Genomic DNA, 20,470 nt, shown 5'->3' on the forward strand with positions numbered 1-20,470 from the left:
CGCCATTATATTATGTGTCTACATGACCAGTTTAATGTACACAATAATCCCACTGTATGCATGTATGAGTGTGTATAACTCCCAATGTCATTACGCCAAAAAATATTTAACTATGCACATGAATCTATGTTTACTTCAATTTCCAAATTGTACAGTGGGGGAAAATAAACTCCATTTGAAGTGTAGCATTTTATTGCCAGTGACCAGGAGATTTAACTGAAGAGTTTCTGGCTTGTTTAAGATTGGCAGTATTTGCAGAGCCAAGAATTACTGAAGAAAACAAGTTTCTGGAATTCAAGTGGACTTTGCCACATGAGTCCTTATTTAATAACATCCTTAAAACTTGTAAAGGCACTACCTTGTTTGCTTACATTTTTTAAATCTTACATTGTGGTCATTAATGTTTCCAAAGAAACAATGTTTAAAAATCCAGTGACTGAGCCATGTCACTGTTTGGTTTAACAAACTGTATTTAAGTTTAAGACCTGGACAACACCCAACAGAAATGACACATTTTAGGCTGGGTATACTTGGCATTTATGTTTTGTTTCATTAACTCCAACACAAATAATTTACCATTGCACAATAAATGGCCTACATTCATGGTACATTAGTGTAGCGTGAACCTTGCCCGTTACCCCCCCATAGAACTTAGCCAAAAAGTTGAATATCCATAGCTTGATTTATTCTAGTTAATCCTTAAGCCAGAACATTAACAGCAAAAAAAAAAAAAAAAAAAAAAAAAAAAAAAAGCTGGTGTTAAAATGGCTGCACCAACTTTAAACAAGACCAAGCAGACACAAATCTCAGACATGTGCGCTTTATTGGTTTTTGTGTACACCAGAGGCATAAAGCCCCATGCACAAACCTTCATTACACCTCAACACAAGGTAGAAGCCTTGTCTTTTGCATGACGACAAAACTGGACTGAGTATTGTTTAAGGCTGAAAGTACAAAAACACACAAGTTCAGATTACATAATTTACATAAGCAATACAGGTCTGTTGGGCAGTGGGCCCACCAGAGAATAAACCTTCATAGAGGCAAATAAGGTGGTGAACAAACATTTGGAATGACCTACACAAAATACAATGGACATCATGTTCCTCACATTCACACCGCCTGGATGCTCTGTACTTCCTGCAGAGTTTCTCCCCATCGGGGGGTGGGGGGCATGGTGCAATAGCCAGAGTGATGACAGAATGGGAAGAGGTGTAGGCTCAGCACAGTGTTGGTGCAAGTATGTATGCAGAGCCTGTTTGGGCTGGGAGCAGTGTGTTTTTGGGGTTGTGGGGTAGGGACGAGTCTGTTTAGAAGCATTTCCTGTGGACAATGCTGGGGCCAGATTCATCATACTCCTGCTTGCTGATCCACATCTGCTGGAAGGTGGACAGGGAAGCAAGGATGGAGCCTCCAATCCATACAGAGTACTTCCTCTCTGGGGGAGCGATGATCTGCAATAAGCAGAGCAGAAGGGAAAAAAATCAGTACTTCAAGTTCAAGCACTATATACTGCAATTAAAAACACTGGACAGAAGTCAGGCATTTTAATTTAGCATAATTTTTCCTCAAGGGAAAGTTCACCTTGATCTTCATGGTGGTGGGTGCTAGAGCAGTGATCTCCTTCTGCATACGGTCAGCAATGCCAGGGTACATGGTGGTACCTCCAGACAGCACAGTGTTGGCATACAGGTCTTTACGGATATCCACATCACACTTCATGATGCTGTTAAAGGTTGTTTCATGGATACCGCAAGACTCCATACCTGTGAACACATGCATAATTCAGTGTTAGTTTGTCTTGCTCAGGGCTACCTTAGAAAAATTTAAAAAAGACAAATCTGAAGTAGTCCCCCCCACGCCCCATGTTACACACCAAGGAAAGAAGGCTGGAAGAGGGCCTCAGGGCAACGGAATCTCTCATTTCCAATGGTGATGACCTGTCCATCTGGCAATTCATAGCTCTTCTCCAGTGAAGAGGAGGAGGCAGCGGTTCCCATTTCTTGCTCAAAGTCCAATGCTACATAACACAGCTTCTCCTTGATGTCACGCACAATTTCACGCTCGGCTGCAAGACGAGGATAATTATTAGTTTCCCCCTTCCAGCATGGAGAGATTTTAGATGCATTCAAACTGTGCATGCTCACCTGTGGTGGTGAAGCTGTAACCCCTCTCAGTCAGGATTTTCATGAGGTAGTCTGTGAGGTCTCTGCCAGCCAGGTCCAACCTGAGGATGGCATGGGGCAGAGCATAGCCTTCATAGATGGGCACTGTGTGGGTCACACCATCACCGGAGTCCATGACAATACCAGTGGTACGACCAGAAGCGTACAGGGACAGCACAGCCTGGATGGCCACATACATGGCTGGTGTGTTGAAGGTCTCAAACATGATCTGGAAGAAAGGATGACATAAGTCAATGAATTAGGTCAAAATAGCTTTCATGTAACTAGTATGTTAGTACAGTCGAACACTGGCCTTTTTTTAGAGTCAATATAGAGTTAAATGCAGCAACCTGCTCTGTTATTTGTTCAATCATGCACAGCCCAAGATTGATTAGATGCTGTCTAGTTTTAAGAACTTCAGTGCCCATGCTGCAACTAATCATTCCTGATGCAGTTCAGGGAGACAGAAACCTGAAGTATCCAGAGACGGAAAGATCAGTTCAGGCCAGAAGAAACCTGGAGGTTGAAGGAGCAGGAGGAAATGACAGATTGAGCTAAGAAATGCCTAGAAAGTTTCCAGTTGGACCCTGCAAGTGAGCAGAGCCACTTTAACCTTTTAAGACTAGTCAGGATGTCAGCCCTCATTACCTGTGTCATCTTTTCCCTGTTAGCCTTTGGGTTTAGGGGGGCCTCCGTCAGCAGGACTGGGTGCTCTTCAGGGGCAACTCTCAGCTCATTGTAGAAAGTGTGATGCCAGATCTTCTCCATGTCATCCCAGTTAGTCACAATTCCATGCTCAATGGGGTACTTCAGAGTCAAGATTCCTCTTTTGCTCTGTGCTTCATCACCAACATAACTGTCTTTCTGGCCCATACCAACCATCACACCCTAAGAAGACAGAACAAGTCAGTATAACACATTTAAGATTTAGAACAATTGTAGGGAAAATTTTGCAACAGAGAAAAATAAAGTACCTGATGCCTGGGGCGACCGACAATGGACGGAAAGACAGCACGTGGGGCGTCATCTCCTGCAAAGCCAGCTTTGCACATACCAGATCCGTTGTCAACAACGAGGGCGGCAATTTCGTCTTCCATTTTCTGATAGTAATAGAGAGATGAAATGGAAAATGTTTAAAACCAATGTTCAGTAACATTACTTTGCAGCTGGAAGTCAATGAGTTAGAACTATGTCATTATAGAGACTCGACGCTTGACGTCGCAGTGGCGCAGCAGTCCAACAAAACCCAAAGCTTAGAAACAAAAGGCGGTTTCTCGTCCGGTCCGGCCATGGCCATATAAGGCAAAAGCGAGAGCAGCCTCGAGACAGTGGTAGACCGGCCCGGAAGCCGGTCTGTGTGTTGTTCAGCCTCAAATGATACCCACAGGCGGCCACTCCCTTCACCGGAATCTTCATGAATGAATTAAGCAGCCACTTACGTCGAACACACACACGCACACACAAAAAAACCCTTTTGATCTAGAAATGTTTTCGCCCCAGCCGGCAGTCGTATGCAGTCATTTCGTGACCTCGAGAAAAAAAAAGGTCTAGATGCAACTTCACTATCGCAGAGACAGCTTTAAAAACGTAAGATTACACATCTTTTAAACCAAGTTTAAGTGCCTTAACTGAATTATTCATTATCGCCATTTGTGAGAAATGCAATATGCATGGAGTAGGGACGCTGGCAAAGCAGATGCTTACATGTAAGCGAGAAGGTCAACCTTTTAACGCAGTCTGATTTAAGACAGAAGTGATAACATTACGCTGCAGGACTAGTTCACAACATCCAAAATACAAATACAAAAATTCCAAGAAATATAACAAGTCACGTCCTCTGATCATCCAGTTTAACAGCATCGACAAAACCATGAGAATTATTACGGTTGCCTCAACTTTTTAATGAAGGCTCGGACAACCTCAATATTTTGGCAAGAGGAATCGAACCCAAATTAAATTGGCGTTAAATTTAATCAAGAAAAACATTTAAACTGTATTTAACGTAACCCTTTTCTCTTACCTGTATGAAGAGGGGTTATTGGTTTAGGATGCCGGTGACTGAACGTAACACTCCGTTTAGGATTAGTGTCTGAGCTTGACTGCAACGAAAGCCAATAAATTACAGGATTTTATCGGCGCTCGTGCTGCAGCCCCTCTCCATAAAAGGAGAACTTTCCGCACGGCGCCCTTTGATTGGCTCTGCTGCATCCACTGGGTGTGGCGCATGCAGATAACAGCTTTGTGCGCTGACATGACAGAGGGGACAAGTATCATGAAAACTAGTTTATATACTTACAAATTTATCTATCTGGGGTGGCTCAGAGCTTTACAAAATGTAACAGTTCATCGTTAATAATGGCAGGGATGATGATGTTATAAGAGGGATGCAAAGGTGGGCAACAAATCACATAACTACTGCTCTAAAACACTGGAGAATTTTAACTATAACACAGTGTAAAATATTCATTTTAGGTATCTGGAACTGTTGCACTGGGTATATTGAATATATAAATATTTGTATTTTAACATAACTATGTCTAAAGCATAAAGTACTGGTCTTAAACCTTGGCATGATCCTCATAAAAAAATAGGCCCAATAACCCTGTTTTCACGGATTACTCTCGTTGTCATAAAACTATGACAAACAATTCCATAAATAATCAAAATAAGATGAAGAAGACGAGGAAAGGACCATTCCCTTCATTGCAAAACCAAACTTTCCCACTCATATACTCATTAGCTGTGCCAGCCAGGACTTGGTATGGTTACAATCTCAGGGTCACTGACAGTGCAGTTAACACCCTGTCTGACAAGTCTGCCCTGACATACCAGTCTCCCTCACCCCCCCCCCCCCCCCCCCCCTCCCACACACACACACACACACACACACAGAGACATTTGCAGAGCAGAGTGACAGAGGTTATGTGGTCAAGTTGAGATATGTTTACAGCAAAACTTAACTGTAAATCTTTATCTCTCACCACTTCTGTCATGCAGTGATTAATAGTGCTTGCTACATGATAAGCAGGTGTGTCGGCATCAGTAAATACAATAAGGCCTGATATGACTAATTTCAGAATGCATGTATAAATTATGCACAGATGTGAGACATCATTCAACTTATTGTGCTTTTATACTTGTTTAAATGTTAAATTGAGTTTTATGATACAAGCTATGTTGCAGAGCTCATCTTATTGGATGCTGTTTAACTCAATCAAGGAACTGGTAGGAAACTCATAAACTGACACTTGTAATTTTCACTAGCTGTGTGTTCCAAATAAGGATATATAGGAGCTGATTCACCAGTTGGGATAGGAAATAGGCTTTTACAGTGCCTCATTTTGGAAGATACATGCAGGAAGTGAGCGCAGCTAAGGAGAAGGTACGCAGGGGGGAAGGAGGGGGATGAATGAGCTGATCAGGGAATTGGCTTTTCAGACAGGCATTATCCTGCTTTAGACAAACACGGACACACACCAAGTTTAGACCCAGGGCAGGACAACCATCCCTTTAAGAGTTCCTTTGGATGACGTCCATATAAGGAGATATTGGAGGGTGTCACATGGGGGGGGAAGAATGCACTGGTCATGTGACCAGTCTGAGGAAATGAATGAATCTCCCTTTTTAAGGTTGTGCCTGTTTTGTGGCTTTGTGAAAATTTGTTGCCACAATGTTAATTCCTATATTGCTATCTTTGATTTATGTTCTAATTAGGTTTCATTTCAACAAGTTTTTGTCTCTTTTTAAATTTTGTACTTAACTCTTTCTTGACAGAGATGTCTCAGTGTTTCCTGTGTACTCTCATGCCATTTTCTGAGAAATTTCAAAACCCAGTAGCATACATGACTCACACATGCATTACAACTCACAAATACACACACACACACACACACACACGCATATGCACATAGGCACTCCCGTCTGCATTGCTCACTCACACAGTCAGAGAAACTCTCAGGCCTGGTTCTCGGCTCTAAGACCGTATATGGAAGAAGCCAGCAGGTAGCTTCTACCCACTTTTTCAGCTATCCCATTCTCCAGTGCTCTGCCTCTCCTTTAAACACACATTTACTTATTTTTTCATATCACAGCTCTATGTGTGTAATTGAAATGCAGTCTGCATATCTGCTTGCTTCACTTCATACCAGTCTCTTCCAGTTATTTAGGGCATTACATTCCAACAGAGTATATATACTGAGGAGGATGAAGTGTCCAGTGTATGCATGAGCCTGTTCAGATGAACAATGAAAGATGTTATGTGAAACACTCTTGCTTTCTTGGCCCCTCAAATCATGTCAGTCATTTTTTAGTTTCATTCAAGCAAGGAAAATAAATAAATAAATACATATTTACTCTGCTTGCTGCTTTGAGCCTGTTTGTTGTTGCTGGAAAGACTTTTTAGACCCATGAGGATGGAAAACATAGGTACACACATCTGTCTGGGAGGATCACGATATTAGGCTCAGTGTTGATGGAATATGTTATAACAAATAAAAAATCTACACAATTAAATTAGAAACTAAACTGAGGCCCAGAAGTAGCTGATCCTGTCTTCACTGAGCAAATTTTTTATTGAGTTTGGTGCTTCTTTATAAAACTATGTAAATGCAAAAGTTGCATATATATATTCAAATGAAAGAAATTAAAATTAGAGTTTTTGTTTAATTTTCCAACTTTAAAATGAGAAATTCAGTGACCAGATGTCAGTGAATGCGTTCATTGTAAGTCAAACTCCCTCAGTGTTGTTGGATTATTCAGATATACATCACTTCCAAGCTAAAAGTAAAAAATAAAAGTGGAAATTGTTAGACATAGAATGTTAAACTATTTTCCCAAATGTGTTTTTTCAGTTTCAAATAATAAAAGTATATGGATATGGTCTATTATCTAATTTACAGATGAAGAAATAATTTATGCATTGATTTAGCTTAGAAAGCCAAAACAGGGAAGCAACTAGCTAGACTGTTGTAGTCTTCTCCTCGTTTACTTGACATCTCATTGACCTTACCTAAGACTGGCAATTGTCACAAAGGAAAACAAATGATCTAGCTAATAACCTCTCTTAGAAATCATCTGTTTTTATGATAAGGTATTTTTTAAAAAAAAATTAATTTAACCAAATAATTTTACTCACAAGCAAAGGCACTTTTTCCCCCCCTGGAAGAACCAGGCACTCAGTTTACTTGTGGCTAAGCTAAGCGAGCCATTTGTAACTTTATCTTTCCTGCACACACATAACAGATTCAATTTCATATAAAATTAGAAACAATTTCTTACACATAATTAAAGTTCAATTAAATTAATTTCTTTAATATATGCATTTGTGTTTTATGGTCTATCCTGTACTTCATGAAAAAAAAGACATGATTTAGCCAAATAAGTTAAAACCCACAAGAGCATTTTTTTAAATTACAAAAGTCAAACACTTTATATTCACATTTATTTAAGCATTTCATAAAACGGTACCATACATGGAAGCCAATCAGACATTATCTTGTTACCCTTAGACTTTAGATTAAAACAAAAAAAACTGGCATTAATTACCAAAAACACATCTTTTATTGGCAAAACAGGAACGTTTAAGTGTTACATTGCAATGATGAGACAACAGATCAGCTTCTATAAGTTTCAAGCAGTCCAACTCTTTCCTATGTCTACCAGCTCCATGCCTTCACAGTAGGATCGTGGTCGTGACACCCTGACCTGGTTTGACAGGGGAAAAAACACGTCATGATATCAGATTCAAATTTTCTCTCAACTAATATTTCAAACACACCAAATGCACTCACCGTCGGAGTCCTGTGGGAAGCCAACTGCTGCAGAAGTGGGAAAGGAGTCCAATGAATAGGTTCAACAGGCCAGCTACACACTGACAGGTCACTGGCCTTACCCGAGTCCAACACACCGTCCCCCATACTCATCTCACTCCCCCTCCAACCATACTGGGAGCTGAAGAGCAAATATAGGACAAAGGGATTATTTACACAGATAAAACTTTTCAGAACTGAATAGTCAACTCATAGGTCAAGGTACAGGTAGGTAAAATACAAAAGAAATGTCAAATCACTGGGCTATTAGGCAGACTAATATTCTAACAGCGACATAATCTCAGGTTCTTAATTTTCCCTGAGCATGCCTTTACTTTTATTTTTTTTAAACATTTCATCATTGTACCCATAGCATTCAGTGCTGTAGTTTAAGCTTTACAAATAATAATTCATTCATTCATTCATTCATTCATTCATTGCACCACTTAGGCAGGTACAACCTTGACAGGTCACCAGTCCGTCACAGGCTTTACAAAAATATTTTTATAACAATAAATTAATAAATATTTAAAATTATTATTACACACTAGTGTCATGATCTTTAAGTAGGTTATCATTTTGTGTTTATGACCCACAATGTTAAAGTGTTTTGTTTTCTTTACAGTGTTGCATCAAGTAGCAGGGAACCATTTATGAGGACAAAACTCTTGTCATTCTGTAATCCCATTTAGCTTCAAATGGCAGATCGATGAAGATAAGATGCAGGTTAGTGTGTAAGAGCAGCTAGCCACAAATGAGCGGGCAAAACAAAAAATAAAAACTATACTTAAGTATATGAACAGCAGACCCAATATTTAACTGAATGTCCCTCAGCCAAGTGTAGCTTGACTGTACAAATTTAATCAATAAGCCAGAGTGGAAAGTGAGTTACAATTTATACATAAAAGTTTTTAAATGTATAACTACGTGCTTATATTAGTTCATTTTCACTCAAGGGATAAGTGTAGTGTTTTTTTATTCATTTTAATTTCTATGATACTAAAAGTTTGTAAATGTCGCCAAGCCTCTTAACTGCACTTATTTTTCATCACTGACTTCAGATGGTCTCTGTCCAACCTTAAAACAGGCTTTTGACAGGATTCGCTAAACTGACCAACCCAATGGGGAAATCCGAAAAGCTCAAAACTGATTTTAGAAAAATCTGAAGTGTATTTCACACCCAAACACACCAAACTTGCTGTTACTTTGTGCAAAAAAAAAAAAAAAAAAAAAAAAAAACACTTGGTAAAAAGTCTAATCTCTTAAGTAGAATTAGTTCCTAAGTACTTTGCCAGAGTTTAATACTGCTAATGCTTGAATGTTATTTTTTCATGGGTAAGGCAGTTTCTTTAAAAGCTTCTGCAAAATGACTAAATGTGAATCTTTTGGAGCCATTTTACACAACTGCAGATTCCAGGCCAATCCCATACAAACAACTGTCTCAGCTAATGGAGGGACAACCATCTGGTCGAACTCTGGAAGAGGACCAAAACTGCCACTAAGAATATGCAGCCCATGAAAGAAGACTGCTCAAAAAGGACCTCTAAGCTCAGCTAAAGCTTAAAATATTGTCTATAAACCGCAAACTGACAGTTTTATTCATGAGACCTGTCAAACACACTTTTACCTTTTACAGAGTCACTAAATATACAACAACATTGTCAAAGACTGAGAGCTCACATGTGATGCTGCAGGTATTCTTTTACCTGTGGGGGTAGATTGTATTGATGCGTGTTCCATGGCTGGGACAAGTAGAGGCCAGTGACAGTGTGTCATCATGGTAACAGCAGGGGCGGTCGAGTGCCCGCAGATGCAGCAACTCATCAGAGCGCATAAAGGCAGGATTGTCCAGAGAATCTGCCGATCCCGCCCACGAACGCAACCAGAATCGACCTGACAGCTCATCAAAATGGTTGAACCTGCGATAGCTGCACACACAATAAATCATGGAGGTTACATACAGTAGTCACAAGGGAAAATGTTTTTTACATGCACTTCAGTGTATTGTGTTTTAAACTAATAACAGCATGGCTATCTACATATTTTATTTACACCAGAATTGAAAGTCTTACTTGAGAAACATTTGTTGAAAAAAAAAAAAAAAAAGAAAGTCTTAAAAATGTGTGTCATTACCTGATGACATGACTAAGTGGCTATTTACTCTAAAGATATTCATCAGCGACTATTGTAAATGATACAAGTTCTTGAGTTCAACTTTCCTCTTATAAAAATATTCACAGAGCTCTTGAGAGCGAGTTTCATTAAGCAACAAAGAACTCCATAGAAACTGAAAGGGGCAGACACTGTTGCCATGGATGACATCATGATCCATGAATGAACGTACTATGTTTCACAGAGAAGGCTCTGTGCCAGAGAAATTTCACAAACAACACAAAGGAATGGACATGAACATGTTTTGATTGTAGATATTCAATCATCTCAAAAAGAGAACATATTTGTTTTGTATGAATTTTGCATGTGATATTTTTCGAGGCTGAACAATTTAAGCTTCACAGCTTCTACTTATAAGCAGCTGTTTCAGTTGAAATCCAGCCACAGCCCTGAAACCAGCAGCAGTTTTATGATACAGCCAGAGATATTGTCCATTTAGTATTGGAAAATACCACCACCACTAAAATAGAGTGGCTTAAAAAAGTTTGTTAGCATGAACAGGCATATGGTTGGAGAATTTCACTGTGAGAAGAGACCTCTGGACAAACGAACTTTTCTCAAAAACAAGACATCTTGGCAATTTATCAGTTTATTCATTTAATAACAGGGGCCTTTGTAGCATGTTGACATTTGTTGCAAGTCAAACAATGTGGTTGTGTTTGTCAATCTGGCATTAACAGCATACCCAAGCTGATCCCATAAGTGTTCAATAGGGTTGAGGTCAAGACTGCAGGTTTGTCTTCATGGAGATGGCCTCCAATGATGACAAATCTTGTTTTTCTAGAGGGTGATGCCACGTCACACTTCTCCACCCTTTGACCCTATGATCCAACTGCTGTAGGCAGAATCTGGACTCATCGCTGTACATAACATTCCCTCACATGTTCAGGTTCTAGCGCATGTGCTGCTGAAACTAGTGCAGACAGGTTTGATAGTGAAAGGCAGTCACTGCAGGCATGCTGGCAGCCCATGAGACCAGAGATTGGCTGTGTGCAGTCTGTTCTGGATTTTCTGTGTAGACAGCTGTCAGCCTTGTCACTCTGCAAACCTGCAGAAAACTGCCTACAGTTCCTAAATGCTGGCATGGTGAGGAAACGGTTTTGTGGCGTCATCTTCTTGGTACTCCCACTTCATGGCCTGTCCCCCCATTTTATGGAACTTAGTCTTCAATTTGGAGATGGTACCAGGGCTCACTCCAAATAATGTTGCAACTTGGTTTAGCATAACACCAGCTGAAAATTGCTTTAAGCAATTGGCCACATCAGATTTTCTTTTTTCCTTTTTTTTTTATTCAACCACTTCAGCCATTTAACTCCTTCAATTGTGCATATCCTTATCAATAACAATGTATCCTAACTATATCCATATCATAATTTGTACATAATATTCCTGTATGTATTGCTATTTATTCATTTGTGTTTGTCCTGCATATATTGTTTGTGTTTATTTAATATTTGCTCCTCTATTTATATTACTTCTGATGGCTGCTGTGACAAAGAAACTTTCCTCATGGGATTAATAAAGTACACACCTGACTGCTGTTGCAGGGTCCAGGCTTACAGGTGCTGCTAATCAGGTGCCAATCAGGCATCTGATTGTTTTTTGAGCTCCTGGTACCCCAGGTACAGACACTCAGTAGCAGAAGAAATTGCTTCACTTTGGCAGAAAGGATTTGGCAAGTTTTTCATGGGCACAACCCACATATTAACGCCGCTGCCCATCCCACAAATGCATTTTCCTTGCAAATGTAGCACCACTTCAAAATGGAAAAAAAAAAACAAAAAACAAAAACATTTATGTGTGTGTGTGTGTTTTATATAAATTGCGGGAATACAAAGGCCTGTCTTAGAAAATTGTTCAAACATTCATCGGAGCCCCTAGACCCATGCCCTACAAGGCTTGATGATGACAGTGAACATCACACAGTATATATTTACAAAGGGTTGAAAGTCAATATTCCCTGTGCTCTTGTGACTTTTACAAACTGTCTGTCCCTCATGCGCACTGAGCTTTTGGTTTTGCTGCTCCATCAGACTGGAACAAGCTACAAAATGACCTGGAGCTGTCTGATCTTGTTACGTTTGATACGTTAACTACCTTTTACAGGAAAAACATGTAATGTGAGAGCATTGGGTCATGCCCGTGTTCTTTTGTTTTTAATTTGTTGTTCTTATCTCCTAATTGTATATGTCTGTGATAAATAAAAAGTAAAAAAATATGGATGGAGGATTCATGATCATCTGGAGCTTAACCTCAGACTGTCTCTCAAGCAGTTTTTCACTCTGCCTTTATCCTCACCCTCAGTACATGGTTTCACAGCAAGATTCTGACATCTAGTGGACATAACTGGTTACAATTACTGCAACAAACGTGCTTCACTGTGGTTGTCTGGTCTGGTTTAACCTTTCTCAATATCACACACACACATAGCGAGAGAGAGAGAGAGAGAGAGAGAGAGAGAGAGAGAGAGAGAGAGAGAGAGAGAGAGAGAGAGAGAGAGAGAGAGAGAGAGAGAGAGAGTATGTTTATTATGTTACACTTTATTACAGGGATTTAAGTGTATTTAAACACGGCATGGCTGTTTGTGCCAGATGGGCTGGTTTGAGTATGGCAAACTGCTGATCTACAGGGATTTTCAGGTACAAATATCTCTGGGGTTTATAGAGAATCCTCTGAATGGTCCAAAAAAAGAGGAAAATATGCAGTGGATCTTGTAATAGCTGCTTCCAGCAGGATAATGCACTGTCCTGACAACAAGTTTTTTTAACATGACTTTAGGTTCACTGTACTGCAGTGGCCCCCAAAGTCACCAGATCTTAATTCAGTCCCACATTTGAGATGTAGTGAAGCAGGAGACCTTCATTATAAAAGTGTAGCTGATATATCTGCAGCAACTGTGTGATGCCATCATTAATATGGATCCAAATGTCTGATGAATGTTTCTAACACCTTGTTGAATCCATGCAACAAAGAATAAGAGGCAGTTCTGAAAGCAAAGAGGGTCCAACCTCTTAATCGTTACTAATACTACTAATGTACCTAATAAAGAGGCCAGTGAGTGTATATGTGCGTTTTGATTTGAGATGTAGCTTTTTATTACATTTTATGATCCACCCAGAAGACCATGGAACAGCTCATCAAACAGTCCATTGTTTTCATTTTCAACATTTGTACCAGAGCTTCCTGTAAACATCTAAGCTGTCAGTGTGGGAAATGAGCTGTTATTAATCGTGTATCACTGACTGGGTTTGTACCTGCTGCGAGTCTGGTCCACTTTGGCCTGGATCAGAATGGTGCGATAGCGTCGTACAGCCAAAAACGCCAAAATGCCAATGACAGTCACTATGATGAGTAAGATGGCAAGACATGCACCCACGAGCCTCGTTCGAGTCATCCTCATGTCACATCTCTGACCCATGTACCAGAAGTCATCGCCTACAAGGCAACTAACACACAAAGAATATCCTACTTACACTCAGAATATTTCCAATGAACAGAAGGTTACACTTTTTCTATCAGCGTTACCGGCAGACTGGAAGTTGACCTGGATGATGTGTGCAGATGCCATGGTGGTGGCAGTAGTCAAAGCGACAGACCGAGGAGCAGCTGTAGTTAGCAGTTCCAGGACGGGCCATACATTTATAGCCTGCAGGGCACTGCAGCAACCAGCTACACACGTCACCCTGCAGTCCTGAAATAAAGACATTTGATAGCATGCACAGATTATTGTGCTTTCAATTCTTCCCTGCTTGCTTAAGTCCAATTCATACACTCTGACACTTCAGGACACAATGGCAGATGACTGGGGCAGTGGGAATCGAACTGCAAACCTTCCAGTTATTGGACGTCCCACTCTGCAGCCTGAGCCACTGCCACTGTAGTCTCTGATCCATGGTGTGGTAGAAGTACAACCAATCTTAAAATGAAGAGTTTTATTTAAAGTACCAGTACCTTAAAAAGCAGAATGAAGTATGTAGAAATAAATCTGTTACCATCATTATTAAAACAGTACAATTATGTAAACCAGTGATATCTTGTTCATGGTGTTTTAAATGTGTCTGCAAGCACTTCAGTGTTAAGACACCATACGGAACACCAAGAATAATGAGGTGTACCAGGAAATTAAAAAAAATATTATTTTAGTTTGTTTACATTTGGAGCATATTAACTTCTTTATAAAATTAGATTATTTGTACTGCCATTATATGCATGCTATTCACAAGCACGAAGTACAGAATAAACGACTGGGTTGACTTTGTTCCTCTTTGTTATAGTGCAGCCACAGCACCCATGTGCTGTGAATTTGCCCTTTCCTTATTGTTTTAGGCAAAACACAACATAGAAACCAGTAAAATGATTTACATGCCCCAGTAACAAATTAAATATCAGGATGGACCAGGTGCAATAATCAGATTTTTCATAACTGGATTGTGAGCTAATTGAGTCAGTCTAACCCAGTTACACGAGTCTGTCTGGAACTGGGGTAAGTAATTAAGGAGGTTAAGAAGCGAATTCCAAAAATTTTTTCTCCTCCTTATATGAGAGTTTACTGTAGGGTAATAACAAGGGGTGAAGGGAAAGATGAACAGGACAACGTGCAGTAACAGTAGCCATACTATGCATTACCCATCAGCCACCAGTGTGTAATCAATTGCTTGGGCAATGTATTTCTTTTTGTCCTGACCTCAATTTAACTTGTGTGAAGTGCAGCTTGTGTGATATATATATGGTGTATTACTGCTGGGTGTGTAAAATATGTCATTTGACTGTGCAATTCATTACCAACATTAGCCTATATCTTTTCCTGTAACTGTAGCCTACTGTATGTGTACAGCATTTAAGTCCAATACAATTGTTTTCAGTGGGACAGTATAATTTATTGGATCATATTGCATTTCAGTGTTGACTCACCTCCAAGAGTGATGTTGGTGATCTTAGATGTTCTGAATGTCCTCCCCTCACGAACAGCCTGAGCTAATCCTGTTAGCTCTAACAGTGACATGGATCCAGTCATACTGAGCCACTGCAGAGCCCCACTGGCTTTAAACTCTACAAGGCTCTGAACTGCATGGCCACTACAACATTGACAGAACACAAGAACATGAAGCAAACTTTAAAAATGATAAGAATTTCTATCAGTTTGTGTTTTTACAGAATATAATGTCATATTATTTTGTTTTACAACAAAACAAGAGAGAACAACCATGCTTACAGGCATGTGTTCCAGAACACAACAATGTCACTGAACGTAGCATGCATGTATCATGTTAAGACTCTTTACTTTTACTCTGATGATTGTGTATTAATTTGATTCATTTAGGTCTTCAAATCTCAAGCTAATCATTTGTTGAATGATTGGACTCCTAAGTCCATGGCTAGAACTTCACTGTAATACATGAAAAACAAATACCCTACCTACTCCAGACTTCCAGCAGCTTAGTGAAGCCGGGGGCTCTCTGCAGGTACGGCTCCACCTAAAAGAAATTAAGTGAGAAGTATGAAAAGGCTGATAGTCAAAAGTAAAATATATATATATAAAAAATTCTATATAATTATTTGTGTGCTTTTCCCCAGTGTTTGTACACAAAGCCTCACCCAGGCAGCCGTATCTTCCTTTAACCCAGCAATCATAGCCGATCTGGACTCTTCTACAACTATCTGCAGCAGCAGCTCAAATGCCTCCACTGGACAGAACCAAATAATTCCATCAAAACAGGCCTGGACAAATGGCTTAGATACTTTATTACAAACAAAACCCCACAAAGTCATTGTGTACAATACCTCGTATGGCAGCAGGCTCATCTGAAACAATGTAGAACATGGGACTTTCTGTGGAGCTCCAAGTAGAAGTGGTCATTAAAACAGAGGGAGTGAGTGCCAAATGGTCCTGCTGGCTGACATGTAAGGTTGGTGAAGGTCCAGCTGTGGGAGTGTTTTCCTTCATGCTGCTGGATGACCACTGCCAAAACTCATTCCCTTTCTGTACTTTAACCTGTCCATCATCCGATTTTATAGTTAAGAGCGGAGAAGTATATGTGGTAGTAATAAAGTTTTGCGGCTGTTTATATGTCGGAGAGACAACAGTGGAGGTCGGGAGAAGCAGGCGATGATGCATTTGAGGGGAGGGTGAGGGTTGGTGGTCCACAAAGGTTGTGTGCATGGAGGATTCAGTGACAGGGTATGCTGAAGTTGTATGAGTATTATCATTAAATGTAGTGTGCGTAAATGAAGGTGTGGTTGTACTGAATGACGATAAAGGAAGAACAGTTGCTGGATCGCTTTTTAAACTCTCATGTAAAACTGTCTGAGTGAATAGTGGCGACAATGTTTCCCCGGTGGTTGCTGTGGAAGTTGAGTTTTCTACTTTACTTGCCTTCGATGCTCTGGGTGTAAAGAAAGAGCCAGTGAAACCTGATGTCTGACCATCATCCTTAGTAATCTCAGACAAGGAGGAGACTGGGTTTATAGTAATGAATGAGCTCATGAACTTGTTCTGTGTAGTTTCTGTTGCTGTTTGTGTCTCTTTGTTGCTTTGTTTCATCAATAGAGAGGATGTATATGCTGAATGTTTGAGGATTTCTGTGCTTTTAGGAGAGTTTGTTTGACTCTGTGTGGAATAAGTGAGAGTGGATGGCACATCTGTGTTTTCAAGCTTTTCAGACAGCTCAAACTCAGCCGTCTGAACAGAAGCATCAGAAATGAATGAGTCACTTGGACGTGTGTTTGGATTAGCAGAAGCAGCCTCCACAGCACCGGCAGCAGTTTCGAGCTCTGAGATGTGGGTGGTGAGTGAGTGAGTCCTGCTTGAATCTTGTGAAAATAATGTAGTGGGTACAGTCACAGCACTTCCACTGCTTGAGTCATGTTGCAGAGGCTTGGTTGATGATTTTATAGGGTCCAAAGTGGTGGTGGAGGTTAGACCAGGGTTAAGTCTCTCTGTGTTTTGCTGGCTTCTCCAAGAAAAAGGTTGTTTATCTTCAGTCTGACTAATAGCTCCGCCATGTGGAATTAGGCTGGGATCACCTTCCCAAGTTGGTATCTCAGGGGAAGAAGAGGTGAGAATCACGCTGGAGCCAGAAACACTCTGGTCTGTTTGTGTATGTTTGTCTGTGTGTTGAGAAGTCTGAGTGGATGTTAAATTGTGTATATCTGTGCCAAGCATGGAGATGGAATGGCTGACAGCTGCATCTGTCCATGACATCTCGGTTTGAGAGAGGGTTAGGTCGGTGGGGTTTACTGCTTTGGATACAATGTCTGCACTAAATGCACGCTGAAAATGTGGGTGTGTTCTGGCAGTCGTGGGATCATCAGTGAGGTGCACAACTCCAGATGTATCCGCTCCATTGTTTAGCTTTTCCTCAGGAAGAGGGAGAATTTCCCTATCAGCTCTCCCAGCGTCAGGGAGTCCCTGCTGGGGTGAGGTAGGGCGCAGCAGTCCCTTGTCCTGAAAGGACACACTGGACACAGACTGAGGTCCAAAACTCCACACCAAACCTCCGTCGAGGCGACCTCTGCCCTCCTCTGTGCCTCTCAAAATCTCTTGAGCAACAGTGGCGGTATTAGCAAAGGTGGTTCCTGTCTGAGACCAACTGACTGAATCTTGGTCTGGTTGGTGGGTTGAGTGGACCTCCAAGGAATTCTTCTCATCTTCCTGAACTGGATGACCAAAAACAAACACAAAAACAGAGAAGGGTAGTCAGGGTGGGGAGAGACAGAGTGGAAACAACAACGTAACATTTCTCTGACAAAACAGAGAGTGTGATAAGCACTTTCCAGCTAACAGATTCACAGCACAACATATTTTCAAAACAGTTGGACCTACATGTCTTGCAGCCCAAATAAGCTTGCTGTTCCTCAACTCAACAAAAAATACCCTTCATGTAACCAAAAACAGCTCCCACAACAAGTGGGGTACAAATTTCATTAAAACTACTTGATCTAACACTCGTGATCAGGTTAGGGGAAGGCAAGTAGGTCATTCTGTTTAAAACAAGTAACTGATGAATGTTTTCTCACCATTATAAACCAGCTGAACAGCATTTGGGAAGCGCTGTGCTCCTGTCCAGCGGATGGTGGCTTTATCTCTGTCACAGCCTGACAGCAGAGCCGTATCTCCACTCTGTAAGGCCTGAGGATCCTTGTTCCAGGCACAATGCACCGATATATTCGAACCCCTTTCTAACTCCACTGCCTTTAAAAATACCACTCTCCCCGGAGGAATATTTAAGATCCAAGTGCAAACTGAAAGCTGCAAAGTTTCGTCAGATGGCTGGTTCGTGTGGTTGGGTCTGCTGGTGTCAGTAAAAAGTCCAGGTAGAATGAGGCTGATACGACCTGAAGGCTCCTGGTCCAGGCTGACACTTCCACCACAATGGTGATTTGAGGAGGCCAATGTTTTATCTGAGAAGAGATTCAAATATTGCAGATATGTCATACATGGACATAATTAACCTGAAATTTCTGTTTTGCTGCATTAAAGATCAGTTTGTTAATTTGGTCATTTATAAGCAGAAATGAAGGAAATACCAACCAAAGGGAATTTTTCAAATGATCATTTTTTTTGTTTTACATATAATAAAATTAAAATAGGTAAAATATAATCGATTATTATTTGTGTATTGTTCTCCACCTTTAATCCATTTATAATCCCAATTCAGGTTTTCCGATAAACCTTCTTTCTTTGACCTTTATATAAAAAGATAGACGCACAGAACATATAATATATATACGCATTTTATATTTTCTGAAGATAAATAAAGCGGTATTAATTAAATTGTGTATAATATCAAGCCTGCTTTATAACGGTTTTGCGTAAAATGTGTATAAAACAGAGTTTAGCAGCAGATTACCTGTTGTGATGATAAAAAGCAACAGACAGGCGTGGAGCTGCATTTCCATTGTTGAGACATTTCAATGTAGGAGGCTCGTTTAGTCCAAAATCCATGCAGATCTATCAAATTCACCGTGTCTGCACGCTAGGATGAGGAGGCACAAGCTGCGCAAAGCGCAAATGATCTGTCTTTCCGCAGACAATCCCAACAAAACGCGGAGGCGTCACAAACTTTCTTCCTCTTTCATTTCTTTGAAGGGAAACCGCCTTGCTGTCAGAGGCGCCGCGTCGCACAGCCACCTAAATTAGATACACGTGTGTCTAACAGTGTCCTGGATGGATGGACTTGTGGATGCAGGGGGAGGAAGGCTAAATACCGCCTCCAGGCTGCTCCGTGTAGTCGCTGAAGTCAGTCGGCATTTCCAAAGATGAGAGGAAGGAGTCTATTGGTCGCGGCAGGATCTGCTTTTTTACACAGCGCGTAAAGTCGTCACAGGAAACAGCCAACACAGGAGGTATGGGGATGTATGAGGAGACAGTTCATTAGCGTTTTTACGCTAAAACCCCACTGGGAGAGAGGGAAAACACTACCCCAAACCAGACCTCATTAATGCGACGCTTCCACTCCACTCAGCCAGTAGAAAATGATGGGCCTGTAATAACTGTTTAGAATTCGCTATACCTCACATCTAGTTTCCAACTAGGTGATATCAGTTGTAAGGGCAGCGGCAGGCCTACCATTACTGATTTTTTTCTTCCTTTTTTTTCTTCTGTCACAAGAATAACTAATGCATTATTATTGTCTAAATTATGATGTTTACCATACCACACCATGGGCACACTCGTGGGCAGAGAAACTACTGCAGCCAGACGAAGAGGGGTTTTCCTTACCCAGAAACACCCAGCCTTTAATGGAAGACTTAAAGTTTGATGCTTATACACAAAGACTGAACGTGTGCATGTGGTCAGTTAGTGAAGAGAGCAGCATTATTGGTTCCTGGAGCAGCGTAAAGGATTTAATAGATGGTAAACAAATAAATAGTCCTTGCCTTACTTTTACTATTGGCATGTATAGGTATAGGAAAGACAGGCTTGTCTCTCTAGTAATACAGTTTTTCTCTATTGCCAAAACACAAAACCCAGTACTCTAAACCAAATGACCAGTTGCCTAAACACATTTAGTAACCCCCCCCCCCCTTTTGCCACAACCACAAACACAATTCACCTGTAGACACTGTTCACAAAACCCATCCCCTTTTTCTCAAAACTCAAAACAAAAATTGCCGTGCTAAAACACATTTTGCATATAACTCTGCTCCAATATGCATTGTGAAGCTCATGTGATGCAAAATGCTACCCACAATCAGCAAAACTTGAACACAATGAACATACCTGGTGCCAATCAGTAAACACAACGACTCATAATTGAAAACACCTATTGCAAATGATGTGACCACACCTATATAAGTCAGTGCAGTTTGCTGAAAGTTCAAAAA

The 20,470-nt window shown here is 40.6% G+C and overlaps 2 protein-coding genes across 2 annotated transcripts; both read right to left on the bottom strand.

The window, feature by feature from the left end:
- Window positions 1-806: 806 nt before the first annotated feature.
- Window positions 807-4,291, bottom strand: actb1 (actin, beta 1). Its single transcript, XM_041983466.1, has 7 exons — window positions 4,186-4,291; window positions 3,140-3,265; window positions 2,814-3,053; window positions 2,148-2,394; window positions 1,877-2,068; window positions 1,585-1,766; window positions 807-1,454 (listed from the first exon to the last, which is right to left on the bottom strand). Exons 2-7 carry the CDS (start codon window positions 3,260-3,262, stop codon window positions 1,311-1,313), a joined length of 1,128 nt encoding a protein of 375 aa, XP_041839400.1. The 5' UTR covers window positions 3,263-3,265; window positions 4,186-4,291; the 3' UTR covers window positions 807-1,310.
- Window positions 4,292-7,588: 3,297 nt separating this feature from the next.
- Window positions 7,589-19,403, bottom strand: si:ch211-14k19.8. The gene is made up of 11 exons (XM_041983462.1): window positions 18,994-19,403; window positions 18,161-18,544; window positions 15,926-17,800; window positions 15,740-15,828; window positions 15,560-15,618; window positions 15,056-15,219; window positions 13,670-13,835; window positions 13,399-13,590; window positions 9,679-9,900; window positions 7,955-8,114; window positions 7,589-7,868 (listed from the first exon to the last, which is right to left on the bottom strand). Exons 1-11 carry the CDS (start codon window positions 19,040-19,042, stop codon window positions 7,794-7,796), a joined length of 3,435 nt encoding a protein of 1,144 aa, XP_041839396.1. The 5' UTR covers window positions 19,043-19,403; the 3' UTR covers window positions 7,589-7,793.
- Window positions 19,404-20,470: the final 1,067 nt, after the last annotated feature.

Source organism: Melanotaenia boesemani, chromosome 4 (assembly GCF_017639745.1).
Source record: "Melanotaenia boesemani isolate fMelBoe1 chromosome 4, fMelBoe1.pri, whole genome shotgun sequence".
NCBI classification, from domain to species: domain Eukaryota; kingdom Metazoa; phylum Chordata; class Actinopteri; order Atheriniformes; family Melanotaeniidae; genus Melanotaenia; species Melanotaenia boesemani.